This window comes from Syngnathus acus, chromosome 19 (genome assembly GCF_901709675.1).
Source record: "Syngnathus acus chromosome 19, fSynAcu1.2, whole genome shotgun sequence".
Lineage (NCBI taxonomy): Eukaryota > Metazoa > Chordata > Actinopteri > Syngnathiformes > Syngnathidae > Syngnathus > Syngnathus acus.
This window is the reverse complement of record NC_051103.1, coordinates 6,021,888-6,040,233: the sequence shown is the minus strand read 5'-3', so window position 1 is coordinate 6,040,233 and position 18,346 is coordinate 6,021,888. Positions and strand designations below refer to the sequence as shown.

At 43.8% G+C, this 18,346-nt stretch overlaps 1 protein-coding gene across 10 annotated transcripts; it reads right to left on the bottom strand.

Annotated features, from left to right (window-relative positions):
- Positions 1-3,305: 3,305 nt before the first annotated feature.
- On the bottom strand, positions 3,306-17,482 carry mybpc2b (myosin binding protein Cb). Of its 10 annotated transcripts, XM_037278490.1 has the most exons (31): positions 17,339-17,480; positions 13,956-13,973; positions 13,476-13,499; positions 12,243-12,266; positions 10,776-10,799; positions 10,168-10,230; positions 9,955-10,103; positions 9,767-9,884; positions 9,606-9,654; positions 9,288-9,347; positions 9,042-9,205; positions 8,791-8,923; positions 8,110-8,234; positions 7,908-8,013; positions 7,612-7,781; positions 7,376-7,541; positions 7,166-7,272; positions 7,045-7,074; positions 6,820-6,962; positions 6,087-6,246; positions 5,895-5,999; positions 5,639-5,827; positions 5,430-5,564; positions 5,156-5,323; positions 4,959-5,047; positions 4,696-4,891; positions 4,490-4,629; positions 4,261-4,420; positions 4,061-4,197; positions 3,752-3,938; positions 3,306-3,393 (listed from the first exon to the last, which is right to left on the bottom strand). In XM_037278490.1, exons 1-31 carry the CDS (start codon positions 17,361-17,363, stop codon positions 3,368-3,370), a joined length of 3,390 nt encoding a protein of 1,129 aa, XP_037134385.1. In that variant the 5' UTR covers positions 17,364-17,480; the 3' UTR covers positions 3,306-3,367. The 10 variants fall into 10 exon arrangements, with proteins under 10 accessions (XP_037134385.1, XP_037134377.1, XP_037134378.1 ...); XM_037278482.1 differs by having other exon boundaries at positions 4,061-4,420; positions 17,339-17,482; XM_037278483.1 differs by having other exon boundaries at positions 4,061-4,420; positions 12,243-12,263; positions 17,339-17,482.
- Positions 17,483-18,346: the final 864 nt, after the last annotated feature.

Sequence of the window (18,346 nt, the reverse complement as noted above, 5' to 3'; positions counted from 1 at the left end):
CGTCGCCCTACTCTCACCCGCCCTTAATAATACGCAATTACCGGCAAAAAATAACAACTCTCCTTAGCACCTGTCACAGCCGATTTGTCTCCGGGCTTCCCGTCAACGTCTGCGTCGTCTTGAAATTTGACAAAGTGTAAGGGAGAGATAGGGAGAAAAAAAAAGAAGCTTTCTCAGCATCACGGAAACATCAAATCTTATCAAAGGGGTTTAGCGCACGTAAGAAAAAGTGACAACGTGTGACAGGGCGCTATATAGACCAGCGAAGGCTGATGTGGCAGGAGATCACAAGACACATCTTGAACAATACGCTCGCTGCTCTACTGAGCATTTATTTGCCGTCTTTGTGGAATAAATAAGAAAGTGAATAATGTGCATTAATGCAAATGTAGCCCTGCTGGCTCTCTCAAGTCTATTTACATTTTCTATAAAAAGACAGAGACAAACTAGGGTGTGCTCCATTTGGAACAAGACAATGGGAGCAATTTATTAGCAGCGTAAGCATCGCAAGTATGGAAGTCTCAACGTATTTCAGAGGCGGGAATTGGTTTGGAAGTTAAACAAATGAGGGACGGCACTAAAAGGGAGTGTTCCTTAAGAAGTCAAAACTGTCCAAGATTTTGGCCGCTGATGAGCGAGACCTTGGAGAGAGAGTTTTACCATCAGGTAAGACTCGTCCTTAATAGAATTTATCATAAGTCCGCCTCGGGCTCTGAACTTTTTAGCTCAATTTGTGTTTAATTTGCCACATCATTTACTGTGAGTCATGGGCCTGTCAGCTTGTGAAAACGTTCTTTTCTAAGCTTGCTTTTATCCGTTCTGAATGATATAATCAGCTATGTGGAGAGGAGGCCTCCCCTCACCCTCTCCTCTGCTGCCTTCTGATTTGAAAATGAACTGACATTTATTTAAAAAGGCCCAACGTACTCTCTGCACTTTTGCATATACGGTGCTAGCTTGACTTACAAGTGGCTCCACTTGGGAGTTGCTCACTTGTTTTTTTTTTTTTTTGCTTTGTGTTGGGTTCAAAATGTGTCAACATACCACTGTACTTGTATACTTGAAATGATCAGCACCTCCAGCAAACGTGTTAGTTTTCTTTCAGACAATGTGTCCTCTCTGTGATATTTTTTTTTTTTCCCCCCAGCCGCGGTGACTCCAGTGCTGCAATTTCTCGCACATGCTCCGAGATGCTAATTAACGATAGGATTGTATTAGATTCGCAATTACAATGAAAAGCTTTTAATTAAACGGAGTCCCATGTGCTGCCTATTAAAGAACCGGACCATCTTCCTGCGTTGAATGTTTAACACCCTCTGCTGGAAGCATAATACCTGGGATGTTAGTTACAGGAAGCACAAGGTTAAACTAACAACAATTTGTATAAGCTCCGCCCCAAAGGAAAAAAAAAAAGAAAGTTAATTAAAATATTTCAAAGTGTTTAATCAAGATTTATTTTCTGTCACTTTGCAGAGCGGGAACAAGTGCAGAGCAGGAACGGTCACTCCCTAACTGCCTTCACAAACTGTCTGGGAAGAAAATGGAGTGGGTCCAAGACGCTGCCAAGGTGCACACCCACACACACAAACATACATGTATGACATACTGCCATTTTAAAAGAGTTTTCTTTCTTACTTGCACCACTTCGGCGTGAATAGGACAACATATTGAACTGGTAATTAAATAGTTATGAAATGGGTGGATTCCAGGCCAGGTTGAACACTCTCATTCACACGTGCAAAAATGAGCATCTGTTATCTTCAGCGCGGGTCTAAAAATAGCCGGGACGCTCGAAACAAAGAATCGCAGCCGTTTGTAACTCTCCAACCCACACAAGAGCTCCCCCTCTTACGCTGCGAATCATGTCGTGTAATGTGATTACTAGCGGAACCGCGTATGTTAATGCGCTTGTGTGCGGAGGAGCCACAACTTGACCCTCCCACGCTGGGCCACCAAAGACGCTGTGGATACCCTGAAGAAAAAGAAAAAAAAAAAAGCTGGTCATGTACAGCAGTCTGATTCACAACTGGAAAGAGAAACTTGGGCATACTATATGTTCAATAGACGTTTTTCTTCTGACGTCAAATGGAAATTTTGGGACATTTCCGCGCCAAAGTAGTCCTTTTAGGAGTCATCAAGTGATTATATGATTGCCGCACAGGCTTTTGTTTAGTTCGGATTCAAGGTCAAGTTCCCCCAAAAGCACGTTAGCACTTCCGCGCAATTACAAGAGAAGACGCTCAGTGAGGTCAAGCGGATTGCATTAGCGTGTGTGAAAATCAATTTGCATTGTTGACACTTTATTAATACTCCATCTTGAAGAATTTCAAGTATCACTCAAAAATGTATATTACATTCATTTCTTTGTAGCATTATTTCGCGGCTCTATATTTAAAACTGTCTTTAAAGATGATGACTTTTTGGGCTAAACAGACTCTAAATATGAATTCACCATGTGTCCAAGTGTCCGCCATCTTGAATTTCACCACGGCCGAATTCCAAGTGTCCCCTCACCTCCTCCTTCCGCTGTGTTCGGATGACTGGACTCGCCCGTTGGCCGAGCCGGACGTATCCAGTGGCCCGCTCGCTCCGTACGCTGCCTGTCAGCTCTCGGACTCGAAGCGGGGGTCTGACGGGTGATGACTTGCGTCCGCAGCCTGGCGTCATGCTCTTGTCTCCTTGCGTGTTTAATTACAGCACGCCATGTGGCACTAATGGGCCCCAATGCAATTTGAGTAATTACGTTAGACTTGAGCGACAGCGATTAAATACAGCGGACCCTTGCAAAACAATCCATTATAGTGGACTCGGGCCTTTGATTTGTTCTGACTGACTTTTAATAGATTTCACATAAGAATTAATAGGGACGGAATTAATCAGGCGGCACGGCGCTTCAGTGAAATGCACATCGGCGTCACGACCCAAAAATACAGCTCCCAGGGAGGATAAGAAGCGGTTGAAATATACGACCCCATTTGGAAATCTCTCGATGACCTTTACCGGATCGATACGCGGGTGCCGCCGCAGTTCTTGCAATGGCAGGAGGCCTCCTTGCAGTGGCGCCGTTGCTCACGGCAGTATTTTCTCGGCTGTGAACGAGACGAGAGCTTTATGCTCCAGTGAAGCGTCGTATGGTTCACTGTTGTTTTATTTTGCACAGAAATAGAAATAGGACCTCACCTAAAGTCTTGACAAAATATATTGGTATGATGTAATTACAGCCTCTTTCCAAAACAAACGGAATTGTTTGCAAATTAAGGACAACCAAATCCCACACACACACACCAATAATTTCTGTTTATTTGTTTTTTTTCATGTCAATCTCTGACATTCTCTGAACGTTACTGAGGCGTTACTCTTCTTTTTCTTAATCCTGGTGCGGATCCACGGCAACTGTTGGAAGGCAGGACAGATGATTGGCATTTGTCCAAAAAATATGTTTTAAAAAAAAAAAAAAAATGCCATAAATCTGCATCCGCAACCACATTAGCGATAGCATTGGCAGCTAACAAGATGAGGCCAGCTGTTATTGATATGCTCCCCCACCACGCTCGGAAATCATTACTGGGGTGTAACTACGGGTGGCATGTAAATAGATTAGACCCGACTTAACGGATATGTCTTCAGTTAAGCATGTTTGCATTTCTGCTTCTTTGTTTTCTTTCGATATCTGATCAAGTCGCTGCTCCTTTGTAATATGACGGTATTGCTCGATAACATTGAAGTGAGTTCTCGCGGCATCTCTACCAACCTCGAATGTCCAGCTTGCACTCCACTTCGTCTTTGCCCAGCTCGTTGGTGGCCACACAGGTGTATTTGCCTCCGTCAAAGGGGCTGGGCTTGCGAATGTTGAGGGTGACCACGCCTTGGTAGTTCTGCATCAAGTATTTGGGGTCTTCACCAAGGATCATCTTGTTCTTCATCCATACGATCTTGGGCTGAGGAACGAAATCATGGAATGAGACGTCTCTGAATAGACGGTTGGAGACATTATCCTTTCCCACCAAAGCTATTGTCTGACTTGGACTCCACAGATCCTTTTTAAAACGATGGGCTATACCTTAGGGAAGCCTCTGACGGCACAGCTGATGGCAGCGCTATACCCGGCCACCACAGTTCTGTCCACAAGCGGCTGAGTGAACTTGGGCACGCAGGACATATCCATCTCGTGGTAGGGGTTTAGGTTAATCTGCAGACCTACGATACGTGGCGAAAGAAGAATTATAACCGAAACTATTTCAAGTACAGTAAGGTTCGCACCTGTCTTGGCGATGGTGGCCGTGTTCTTGCTTTGACGAGACTCCTCGCTCAGGCCGCACAAGTTTTCGCTGTAGACGCAGAACATGTACTCGTTGCCCATAATGAGGTCGGACGCCGTGCAGTGGGTCCGTTTGTTGTGCTCATAAATAGTGAACCATTCCTAAAGAAAGACAATACGATCGTCGTACACCTCGGTCACCTTCCTTTCCTTTTCCCGTCTTTGTCTCACCTTAGTCTTCATGTCGGCCTTCTGGATGGTGTATCCGGTGATCTCACAGTTACCGTCATCGGTGGGGGGGTCCCACTCCAGAGCGGCGTTGAATCCCCACACGTCGGACACCCGCACATTTAAAGGTGGCCCCGGCTTTTCTAATTGGATCGACGTAACGCAATCGGTGTTTCCGCAACCCCGGGACACGAAGAACGGGTACTTACCAACAACTCTGAGTTGGAAACTGGCCCTGTCCTCCATGTTCTCGATCTTTAGAACCAGCTCGTATGTTCCGGAGTGCTCTCGCTCTGCCGAACGGATGAAGAGGATGGTGTCCACGTTGGAGGTACGTACATTGATGGTTTTTGGGTCAACGGGTTGCCCGTCCTTAAACCAGTTTGCGACGGGACGTGGTTTGCCCTGCGAGACAATGACACTTGATGAATCTTGATTCTTATATCTGATTGTTTCTTTTTTTTTGTCTGACCTGGAAGGGGATGGTCAGGTTGATCTTTTCTCCCACTTTACGGATGTACTTTGTCCTCAGGTACCGAGGTAGGCGGATTTTAGGACGCTCTAATGAAGGTAAAGCCATTGAAAAGTCGATCCCATAAACATGACGTTTAAACCTTGAAGTCGATTAACCGGCAGAATCGACTAGTTGACTTAACTCCTCCGACTCACCCATGATCTCACGGATCGTGACGGGGTCTGACATGATGGCGGGAGCACTGCGCCCTGCAATGTTCACTGCCACCACCCTAAAGTTAATCTTCTCCCCAACAGGTAGGCCACGGACCACGTAGCTCTGTTTTTCACACAGGTCTGTGTTGGCTACCACCCACTCAGTATCTGTGGGCGGAAACAATAACTAATCAATACTGTATTTGATCTTCATCTCTTATTGAAAGAATCAAGTGTTATAACATCCCCAGCTGGTTGCGACAGAGATCCATACCTCCATCTTTGCAGTATTCAATAACGTAGCCATCCAGGCCCCCGGCTCCGATTCTCTCCGGGGCCAGCCACTTCAGGGAGCACGTGGTGTCCGTCACGTCGTTCACCGTCAGACGGGTCGGCTCGCTCGTCGGGGCTGAGCGGCACGGAAAAAGAAAGAGCCGGCGGTTCGGAGAGGAATAAAAGAGACGGGGCGGCCGCGACGCTTACCGATAGGCATGAAGGGCTTGGAAGTGAGACTCGGCTGGGACATGCCGATACTGTTGACGGCAAACACCCTCATCTCGTACAGGACGCCTTCAATCATCTTCTTGGCCTCGTACGTGGTTGATTCGTACACGTCAAAGTTAAGCTTTGTCCATCTGGAAGAACCTTGCTTCTTTCTCTCCATCAGATAGCCTGAATGAAGACAAACATCGAGACAAGGACGGAACATGTGTGCGTATTCCACGTCTCCGTTCTTTACCCTTGAGTGCTGCACCGCCATCAAATTTGGGAGCCTCCCAGATGATGGTGGCGCAGTCTTCTCCCACTGTTGTGCACTTGACGTGCTCGGGAGCATCGGGCACATCTGGAATTCAAACACAGCGCAGGTAAATATATGTGACAAATTGCTTCATTTGGAATGTTAATTTGAACAAATATTGCATTTACTTACCTATTATCTTGATATTCAGCACAGCCTTGTCTTGCCCGGCTGGGTTGGTAACCACGATGGTGTAGTTGCCCTCGTCCTCCCTCTCTGCGCCCTCAATGACGAAGCAACTCAAGTCCTTCCTGCTCTCCACTCTGACTCGTCCAGAATTCTCTGTGATTGGCTAAAATACAGGAAATGGCACCTTTTTAACAGGGATGTTATTTTTTTCAAGTATTATTCATCAAGTATTTCTCACTTCCTCCATTTTCATTAATGTGGTATTAATATGAATATGACATTATCCCCATTGAGTCGGTGCTAGTCTCTGAGGGAGAAGAGTGGAAATACCATTTGTAAGGGAAGAAGCAGGGCTCATGTTTGTCCCAAAGCTATTTCGGAGCAGCTAACTAGAGAAGCTCGAGGGCAGATCAACTTTTGTGTTTTACGACAACCGAATTTACTAGCGCTGACCGCCGGCAGCTTCAGTTACATGACCGGTCCGTGTAAGCATTGCGAGAATCAGACGTACGGCTAATAGTCTTGCAGTGCATGGTAAATGTAAACCAAAATAATAACCATATTGGACACAATCAGTAAGTCCGCTTCAGTGCGTAGATGCCAAACATGTCATCTTGTAACAGGGCAGGGATATAAAACTTATTTTGTTCGCAGGCCACATTCTAGTCATGGTTTCCAAGAAACACGAAGCAGACTGTGATGCAGTGAGCCCATTGACGACCTGACACATCCTTACCTGGTCGCCTTTGGACCAGACCACCTTGGGTGCTGGTTCTCCAGTGATCTCCGCGTCCAGTCTCAGCTTGTTGCCAGCCACCAAAATGATGCTGTTTTGGGACACCATGTTTCCGGTGGTGTCCAGGTGGATCGTTGGTGGATCTGTTTGGACGAATCAAATGCATAAGAATCATAAAAGGCTTTTCCCTTGACAAAGGAGGAGAGGTAACAAAAGTTTATTTACCCTGCCTGGGCACATAGTCGATCTTGATTTCTGTATCGAGAGAGAAAAAGAGAAGCTTTAATGCCGTCTGCTCATGATGAATGTATCCCCATCACCTCGCTAATGTTTCTGTTTCCCTCACCCAGGAAGTTGAGTTTGGCCGAAAGTGACAGAGCGTATCCATCAGGAACGAAAGTGTAGTCTCCGGCATCCCCCGGCTTCACGTCGTCAATGATCAGACGATGAAACCTGAAACAAGCAGGAGAGACGTGCGGATGGAAGGACAATTAATTAAGGTGTGTGGTTTTTCTTTTTTTTTTTCCCCCTCTCACATCTTTACTCTCATGTGTACCTTCCGACGTGTGTCATTTTGATGCGTTCGCTGGGCATCACTTCCACTCCATCCTTGTACCACTTGCCTGTGACCTTTTCATCAGACACCTCACACTTGAACAAAGCCTGCTCGGTTGCCTTCACCGTCAGATCAGCAATGTCCTGCAACACTTCCAGTTTTTTTTCTGGGCACATTGGAAAGCACAAGGAAAATATTCATCCGAGTCAAATCCAGTCCAACCATTCCTATAATACCTTCCACCTCCACCTCTCCTTTGGTATGGCCCCCGTTTGTCCAAGCATGGTACATTCCGATGTCCTCCAATGTCGCTTCCTGGATGATGAACGTGTGCTTCTTCCCGTCTTTCTTAAAGCGATACTTTGTGGATGCCGTGCCCTTTACAATTTCCTCATCCCCATAGAACCTGGAAGAAAATAACAATTTGATTGTGCTGCTCCTTCATGATTTTGACAGTACATTTTTCGAGCCCATAAACAGAAAAAATTCATTTCCTCTCGTCAAACTTAACCGATACTGTCGTTATACTGACCACATGACATGGGCGCCCTCCTCTGACACCTCAATCTCAAACTCCACTCTCTCCCCTACCACCACGTGGTAGTCATCCATAAGCTTGGTGATGGTCACAGGTGGTTCTGGGTGCATACGATACAGTAGCAAATTTAGAGTCCTCAAAGTATCAGTATTGTCGTATTTTATAGCGTCACCGCACGACCAAAAAGTGAATGTACCTTTGACGAAAACCTCAGTGAAACTCTTTTCTTCGCCCACCACACACTCGTACTCAGCGTCATCAGCCAGGGTGGTCTTGTTGATGGTGAGCGTTCTGATGTTTCCATTTGTCTCCATCAAGTACCTTGAAAATAACACGAGAGAAGCCGGTCCGTTTATTTACCAACAAATATACTAGTGAATGATTTGCGGTTAACATGTTATGCCAGTCCAAAAAACATAGAAATATATTTCAATTAAATGATAGAATTGTATTGTATTGAATTATATTGGGAGCCAATGATAAACACATTCATCAATTTCAACATTTCTTATAGTGTGTATTTTTCTATGATTACAGGTCTTATTTTATCAGTATTAGCCTACTTAAGGCATAAATGTCTTGCCTGTGTGACTTACTATGCCCTCTGGGAGCCTTCTTACGACGGCCTAAAAATAAAATGTGTGGATGGCAGCATCGGTGGAAAGTTTGACTTTGCGGCGTCGATAATTTTAGCTGCGCATTTTTTTTTAAACACTGCCCATCAGTCGAGCTCTGTGGCTAATTTACAATCTCATTTTGCTGTCCGTCTCTCCGAGTATATTTTTCCCGCTGGAAGTTTAACACAATCTAAAAAGAAATGGCACTAATAAAAAGCCATGCATCATGATTGAGTATGTTGGTGCTTTTATGTATGTACTTGGCAGAGGGTTTGATCTCTTGGCCGTTCTTCAACCATTTGACCTGCGTGTTGGGATCCATCACCTCACACTTGAGGACGATTCTTTTGCCTTTGTCCACGGTGTAGCAAGATTCCATTTTGGTCAGGAAAGCTGGGAAGATGGAGATGATGGGAAATCACTTGTCTTGTTTCTCTTCTGGCTGTCTTTGGTCTCATTGCGCCTACTTCAGATGCTCTTGGAGTGTCTATTCACCCTCCACCTGACTCACCCTCGCTGTGCTTGGGCTCCACCCTCATCTTTTTCAGACGTTTCAGCATGCCCCTCAGGTCGGTAATGCCGTACTTGAAAGCGATTTTCTCATATTCGCTCGGGTGGGCGCTCTTCAGCAATTCCCATACGTCGACCTCCTCCTCCACCTTTTCAGGTCTCTTCCTGTCAATCATGGAAAATAGTTTCATTTTAATGACACCGAGTGTGAAGATGTGCTTCCTAGTGGAAGCAAAGATGTTCTCACTTCTTGGCAGCTTTGAGAAGAGCACTGAAATCCAGATCACCGTCATCTTCGCCGGCATCCCTGCGTGGAAGGAAAACACTCGCTCAGTGAGCATAGGACTCGTGTCACATGACTTGATTTAGACTTGGGTCGCCAATTTTTGAGACTTGGAACAGCAAAGATGCAGATTAATTACCATCATGTCAGAATCATGCCTTGTGGGGACTCCATTTGACTGACTTCATTTTTGTAATTGCTAATTTAGTCCCAAACCTGGCAAAGACGGTTTCGAGTTCCAGGCCTTCACTCGTCACCCCCTTTAGAGAGAAATGCACTTACGCTCTCTTGAAGGTAGACAAAATGTCCGCATGCTGGTCTTGCTGGGAGGCTGAAATGAGAGAAGTTGCCGAGACGGCACATTAGGGCCGGATCAAACCAGAACATCAGTCGACGTGGAATGCGCAGCAGCCTCGGCGCGACCCGGCTCGGCTTTCACCCACCCTCCACGGCGATCTCAAAGCTGGAGCTGTCACATTTGTCTTTGGATGTCACTTCGCACCTGTAGCCACCGGCGTCTCCGGCGACCACTTTGTTGACCATCATTTCATAAGTGTAGATCTTTTACGGGAGAATGAACACAAGATGGAAAAGAGCTATCGTCTTTGTACGATTGAAATTTTGGTCGCACCTTTGTCTCCCTGTCATATGTTTCTTTGAACTGCATGTGTTTCCCAGCCTTGCTGCTCAAATCCATCCACTTTCCCTTCAGCCATTTCATCACGGGTTTCTTTACCAAGGAGCTCGAGTCAACCTTGGCAATGAGGATCAAATCCTTTCCTGTCATCAGCAAACACCGGTCAGTAGTGTCAACACCTTTTACAGTGTGTTCTATCCAACTAACCTGCAATAGCGGTCACATGATCTGGCGGCTTCTCCACGAAGAGCCCAGTGAGCTCTGTCACCTCTGAAATAAAAGTACAGATATTTCATTATTTTTTTTAATCTGATCACGTCTGCTCTCTATGGAAACAGAAGACGACACTAACAATGACCAAACTGCGCAGCAACATCAAGTCGTTTTTTTAGTGACGTAAAAAGTGATGAAATACGTGTGTTCATCTTACAAACAGTCAGGATTAAAATCCAACAACAAAACTTTTGAAATTAAACAACGCACACATGACTAAAATTCCGACAACAAATGAATATTAAAAAAATATATACATTTAACATGTAGATGGCACCTGTGCAACATAAAAAGTTGGATGCAGACGCTTAAAAAAAAAAAAAAAACCAAAAACATTTACCGTAATTTCCGGACTATAAGTCGCGGTTTTTTTTCATAGTTTGGGTGGGGGGGCGACTTATACTCAGGAGCGATTTATATACATATATATGGGGTTTTTTCACTTTTTTGGGCATTTTATGGCTGGTGCGACTTATACTCCGGTGCGACTTATAGTCCGAAAATTACGGTACATGCACTGAAAACTTAAATTCCAAGCTTACCGCCCCCTACAGCCTTCACGTTAGCTGGGAGAGAAACAATTTGCAGTTATACCAGCGCTAAGAGTAAGTGTGAAATTTTGAGTGAATGTACCGCACAGTGACAGCCCCCCACCCCCCCCCCCCCCTCCAAAAAAAAAAAAAGAGATGTGTGCTCTTGTAGGTAATCATGGCTGTTACGAACACAAAGGAATCAAGCGGGTTCATTTGCTACACTTTCTAATCATCACATTTGGGATAAAACATGTTATTTGATATCAACTGGAATACTTCTGTAAGACTGAGGATGTTGGAAAGCAAGCATTCAATTGTTTTCATTGTAAATCGCTTACACGCCATTGGGAATGTTTTAATTGAAGCTTAAAGAAGTTGCCAGTTGGTTCCTGCTTCATTAGCCAAACTGCGCTTGCGAATATAACCTCAACCCACATACTTAAACTTTAACCCCGTGGGACAGGCTTTAAACAACCTCGGTATGTAAGTTCGACCAACTGTCTGCCCTTCGAGAACAGACGGCTGGTGCAATTACTTCTATGGAGATCAAACAAACATAGCATAAGATGAGAAATCCTCCTACGTGGAGTGTTAGGAGTGACGCAAGAACATCGAGCGACATTTAGTAAATCTTTTTGAAGCGCTGTCAAAGTTGACGTCACACTTTTTTTTGCAAACTCCACCGTCAAACCCGGATAGTATAACAAAAACACTTTTAAAGCATTTCCTTAAAGGTTCTCCGTCCCAAAGCAGGATAAGGTTCGCCTCAGACCCCATTAAGCGACAAATCCCACTTCTTGGGTTTCACTTGTAAAACCTGAACTGAACACATCTCGCAGCTTGTCTGCAACGCACAGTAGCAACTTTACTTTATGTATCATCTTCTTAGCCTGTTGAAATATGAAATGACGCCAGGCCTCCTAGCAGCAGCTGTCAGTTTGGCCGCAGTGCGTGTTACAGCATTGCTACTTTAATCACAGTCCTGACAGATGTATTAAGAGTTTTCAAATGAATAAATACCCAAAAGTCATACTATCTAGTATCTAAATTGTAGAGTAGAGCCGGCTTAAAGTATAATCAGGCTAAGCACCTGCATAGGGTCCCACAACCACTTCAGGGCCCTCCAAGACTCAATTAACAATTATTATGGAATATTGAGTTTGAGCAGCATCCCACAAGTGTCCACTTCACGGTTCACGGCTGCATTTAAGGGGAATGAAAAGAGCCACTATGACTGGCTCTGATTGAAGTCGACTGCAACCACTCTCACAACGGCGCAGCACTCCCTCGCCCAGATATGCTGGCCTGTGATTGTCTGCGAAATTACAAATGATACTTTTAATATGATATTCAGTATCTCAATTAGTGCTTTATCACATAAAATAACATTTTGCTCGGGGCCCCATGGAGGAGAAATAATAACGTTAAAAAAACAATCATCTCCGTTACACCAACGAACCGCCTTCTTTTTCTTACCATCCCAGTCGGAGTCAGAATCTGCTGCAGACAAAGCGAGACGCAAGATTAAACCGAACAAAGTGACAAGGAAGCAAAAGCACAAATTGTCGTACAACGCTTGACGTACACACACAAGCTTGTTTCATGCTCCATCACAACTAACATCTGTGGATGAAAAGATGCAAAATGCCTAATTATCTTGCAAACAAAATGCATATGACAAAAAAAAATGGCAATAGGCACTGTTTGGGACATTTCACTAGGCACACGTGTACCCTGTAATAATAAAACTCAATGTGACATTGAGAGGTAGCCAATTTTCTTTACGTTTATCATTGTGGCGACTTGCTAATATTCAAGAAATCTCAGTCGTAGACCAAAGCGGTGTATATAATGACATGTATTGTAGAATCCACTCTAAAATCAGTGCAGATGGGAAATATCTAGTATTCATTGGGGTACTTAAGACAGACACCTGCGGCACACCTGCAAACAAGTGACCACGGATACTCTTCATGCTGAGAGAATCGTGTCATTTCCACTCATAGACCAATGTACTGTATGCACTTCTATATGAATACATTATTTGTTTATGTGGACGGGCACGGAGTCATGTCTGCGGGGGGTACGTCTATAGACATTTAGCATATTGTGGAATCGTCTACTGTATGTGATCAGAATTTTAAAAACAATTCCAAGAAAGTGTGTCAATATTCTTTTCCTGGAAGGTGCCGAGCATTAGCTTCCTGCTTTGGGGCTGCTGCGTAAACAAAGATCATCGTTAACTCGAAACAACCTGCCCCACAATAAGATGTGCTTATTAATGAGCAAGTAATTCCCTGAATGCCAGCAATGAATAAAAACAGTGAGACAATAACAAAAAACCCCACAAAGATGTTTTAACGGTCGTCTCGGCTTCATTCCGCTATATTGCAAACATGCTAAAAAAAATGCTAAGTTAATACAGCATATTGGGATAATAACTAAAATCGTGCAAGCAGTCGACGCGCTAAGAAATGCAAACGTGCGGGAAAAAAATTCGTCACTGTATTATCCCCTTCAGTGGCAAAGGAAGTGGTTGACCTTTGCCTTATCCTCTTCACTCTGTAATTTACTCAACATATCATCGGCATTATTCAAATAATTACCGTGGCGGATTAGCTCAAATGGTTTTCGAACACTCAGTGCATTTCAAACATGAATACCACTTATTCATGTTTTACAGAGAAGAAAAAAAAAAAAGGCCCTCACCCTCTTCGGCTGGCTCCTGTGGGGCTAAAATTAGCAGATTTTTATTTTTTTTAGTGATCGCTGCAAAGCAAATGCCAAGCAATGCACAATGTGGAAAACACAAGTTAAGAGGTTTCAACAGCTGAGCAAATACAGTTCAAAGAGGAACACACACACAAAATAAATAGTACATCTCGCCAAGGATCACACGAGGCTTAGCAACATTTGTGTCAGCGGGTCCTCTGTGTGCTACTTCCGTGTTATCATTCTTATTAAGTATTTAAAGTCTGACAGAATAGAAGGAACAAAACGACAAGCTGGCAAATAAACAACATCGGCGGCAGTCAATTAATGCGGTCAGAGGCCACCAGAGGCGGCTCGCGGCCCAACGCCGCAGAGGTGACAAAAGTGAAAATGTGCCGACTATAATCGAGTGAGGATGTGATAATGAAAGGCGCACAAAAAGGTCAGAAGGTAAACGGAGGCATGCGGGTGACTTACCGGGCACATCCGCTTTCGCTGCAGGAGGAGAAACACAGGCGGCACATGATTAGAATGCAGCGTTTATGCTTCCTAATGCTATAAAATTACCACAAGACAACTCTGCAAATCATTTTTATTCGCTTTTATGTACAGTCAATCAACTCTATTTATAGATCGGGGACCAAGTTAGAACATCCGTAATTGTCTCCCACTCAAAAACATTTGTAATAGAAATGGCGGCAAAGCACTTTTTCTTTAGAGAAGGCTATGGCTTGATTAAATAAAGCTGCTTTCATGATGGCGCCACAGCAATATGTTTATATTAGACATGGCTTTGGCCTCAGCCCAAAAAAAAAAGATAATAGAGGTCCAAACAATAATGACATCAGTATCGAGTCAGCACATAGTGACATAAAAAAACAAAACAACAGATCTCAGAAGCAAACCAACTTTTATCCGAAATTCAAACCACAAAGTCAACACGCTTGTTGAAATATCAAATATTATCCAACTGGCTTGTAATTGGTTATGCTAACACAGATCTGATTACATTCCGTCCACCGTGGAAGAACCAATACGGTCCTAAATAGGATCCGTCGCTTTCACAAGGTGACAGATGTTCCTATCTTGTCTTAAATAACATTCTGCGTGACACTGACGACGTACGCTCATAAATCCAGCGGACATTCTATAAAATATTCACCTTTTATAACGTCTTAACCTGTGACACGAATTTAAACAACGGCTCATCGTGAACTGGAGTTCCATGACAGGCGCGACAGGCGAGGCTCAAGTTAGCTGGAAATGGAAACGCATCAAATACCAAACTCCCCTCTGAGGGGTCAGTGCGGCAGCCTGTAAAGGTCAGCGCCGGTGTCTCATGACTTCCCAAAAGACAAGCCGTGCGTGTTTTTTTTGGGACCGTTCCTTAAATAGCCGCACAAATTTGACCTCGCTCTGGCATAAATTTACGCCATTGCGGTCGCAAAGATGTGCAGCTGCTCGTCACGCCGATGTACGGAATGTTCTCCTTTGGAGGAATGCCCTGATTCTGTTGCATTCATGTCAGAATTAACAACAAAAAAATAGATATGTTATCTTTCCGGTGTGTTCTTCATAGCATTGAGATGAAGTAAGAAGTAAGCCGCAGTAATACTAGCCAATCTTTTCCAATCTATTAGCATGAAGCGAAAACTTTGTTGTTGTTGTTTTGAATACACATCTTATGTTTAGTAAAATTTGGGTTTGAAGCCTATTTTTGAAAATGCCTTTGCTATCTGACAAACAAGCAAGCGTCTATGTTGTTGCCACGGCAACAATGTTGGGCCAGTCGGGAAACTAGCATGTGATGCTAATACACAAACATTTAGCCGATTGAATCTCATGTTTGCTAGTCATTTAGATGTTTTGTTTTTTACAGACCAGACAACCCTAACATGGAGATTAAAATCTTCAATATTATTCATTTTTTAAACTAAACATAATGCTCTGAATTAAAATCATCATTATTATTAAAACTAAAATTATTTTAATCTTTTGTCCTCATTTGATGAACTGACTTTACTCGCAGCGTATCGCAGTGCGTTGAGTGTAATGGGACCTGCTGGTAGTTGACGGAAATTATTAAATAGGAGTTAATTGCCTTTCTATTTATGCCTCGTTTTGAAGTACGGCCAATTTAAGGCTCAGCTGCGGGCGACGCTTTGTGGACTAAACAAATGAAGGCGCTAATGCAATTTGACATTGTGGGGCTTAATGTGAGAAAATGAATTTCACTTAAAATGATCTTCTTAATCATCTAAATATAGATTTGCATCCAACGCTGGGTTTAGTGGACCACTTCTCATATATGTTCTGCTCGCTTAAGTGTAACAGTAATTTGGTGTGCTTTGATGACATTTCATATGTATGCATTTATGATCCCAGAGCGACATAATTATTTAAAGAGAGCTAAATCCGAGGCGCGTCGAGCATGATGGGAACCTTCCGAGTCGAGAATGATATTTTACATCCTGATTTATCTCAGCCGTGAGCGTGCAAGTGTTACACTAGCTAACACGCTGGCGTGTGTGAAACTCTATCAACTTAAGAGGATGGCGAGGGAAGGGGGGGGGCGAAAAGGTCACGGGTTACTGAGGATTATTTTTGGCTGCGCCTCGAGGGTCGGAGCTGGCTGCAAAAGGAAGGAAGCGTGATGGGGCATTTTAAAAAAAAGTGAAACGTGATACCATTCTCATACTAATCTTGAGAACTAATCGTTTGCTTCAATATCACATTTGGTGCATATGTTCAAAATCAAACATTCGCCGATGATCCTTTGAGACCTTGGCAGTTGAACCTGGCTGGGTGGCGCAGATGTCCGGTCAACTAAATTCAAACGCACTTGGCTGTATATGATTAGTAGGCATATAGTTATATTTCGGGGCTAATTATTAAAGAAAAAAAAAGTATCAAGATGACAGAAAAGTCCAGTGGGAAATAATGTGCAAAGTCCATTATGTTCCCAATCATAGCAGAGAGGATGTGGAGGGATTAGATGTGGAAGTGGGGAAGGGAGGGAGGGAGGGGGGGAGGCTCAACAGTGTTAACACAACCTTGGCCTGTAAAACTAGAATCATCCCACATGACAATTTCTCATATTGGATGATTTAGAGCCTCTTTGGGTCAAAACGCAGATAACAGAAAATCTTTCATTACACACTTAACTATAATATCCAAAATTTGTCCCCAAAAAATTAAATCCAATTTCCGCTTGGATTCACACCCAGTCGTTATCGCCATCATCTTTAGTAAATGGCATGAAGTGACACCAGTGATGTCAAATCAGAAGAATTAAACATGGCTGGTATCAGAGTCAGATCGTTAACTTTGCATACTGCAAAGCTAAATAAATATGTATGATTAGTACCGTTGCAGTCATTAGTCTGCAAGATCTCCAGTAAAAGACCATTTTATACTGCGCTCAATATAGTTTAAAGTGGAACGATTTGATTCGATGCACCCGCAAACGAAAATCCATCACATATTCCCATAACATAAATATGAATCAACGCTCAGCGACCCAACAGACATGACTTCACTACCACTAAACATCATTCATGAGTAACTCGCGTTTGGATTTGCTGATCCATAAAATCCCTCACAGAAATTTATTCCGATAATCGGCAATAAAAATCGACCCGTTTTGGGACCCGAGCCCAAGTTTTGGGAAGCCTAATTCATTCTATGGCAGCCTACATTTTTGCTACCAAGCCACTTAAACGTCCTTTTGGAAGTTAATGTAATGATTGTGCTGACTTCCCCCCCCGAAAAATCTCACAGCAATATTTGAAGTTAACAACTTTCCAAAACGCATCTCAAACAGCCAAAATGGAAGCAAATATTTTTGCACATGGGCGTACCTGCAGGGACCGTCTTAGAAGGCATGGTTTATTCCCGTGTCTTCTCTTTGCTGCCGGAAGACTGGTGGCGGGCGGCTAGCTTATTCCTTTTTATTTGTCTCCCCTCGCGTTGTTATTCAAAGCTCTCGTGGCACTCGAGTCACCCACACCCCCACGCTGTAAGTGAGAAGCAAGGAGGCGGGCGGCACCCTAAAGCACTTTCAAGACAGAGCGTAGGAAAGGTGCGCTCAAAAAAGGAGGGGAGGGGGGCTTCAGTAAAGTCCTCAAATCGGTTCGGAGGTTCAAACCAAAAGTTCTGGACTTAATTGTACTCCAGTCCATTTTGACACAAACAGGTGGTCTATCTCTGGGAAGGGTCAGAGGTCAGAAATGTTGGGAGGTGGGAGCGGTGCAGCTTTGTGTTTGATATCCGAAATTTAAGTATGTACTAGGGGTGTAAATCGCGGGTTTTGTAACGATACGATGATATATCGATACAAAGAACCACGATACGATATTTGCCGATATCTTAAAGCCTGCTGTGATTCATTCACGATACCTCACGATATAGTGCTCTACGATCGATATAGAACAATATCCTGATTTATAACAATTCATACGCAAAATCAACAAGGTACTGCAAACTCTTTATTTAGGAAATTACAAAGTGCTTCCAAACGAATGACTTGAAGCCCAAAGGGGAGCGATTTTCCTCGTCTTCTTGGACAGACACTAGCCATAGCACCAGCCCAGGAGCCGCGTAGTTGTCGGCTCCCCTTTCACGTGCCTGCTCTGCTCACAACACAACACGCCGCGCACTGCTCCCGGAAAGAGGAAGCAAGCAACAATGAACTGGATTTCCAAATAAAGTCGCGTCTAATGTCCGAGGTCAAAAACGGGCGATATAGATCGATGTTTACGTTTAGCATCGATGCCAACAAATCGTAGAGCATTATATCGATGAATCGATGTGTATCGATGAATCGTTACACCCCTAGTATGTACAGTATATCCCGGAGCCGGCATTTT

Bases quoted from the DNA above. Each gene is read 5' to 3' on its own strand.
- mybpc2b (XM_037278482.1), bottom strand. From the start codon at position 17,363: ATGCCTTCTAAGACGGTCCCTGCAG. The intron at 8,235-8,790 runs GTACATACATAA...GTTATTTTCAAG, and splicing joins GAGATCAAACCCTCTGCCAA to GTACTTGATGGAGACAAATG. The intron at 4,421-4,489 runs GTGAGACAAAGA...GTCTTTCTTTAG, and splicing joins AGGCCGACATGAAGACTAAG to GAATGGTTCACTATTTATGA.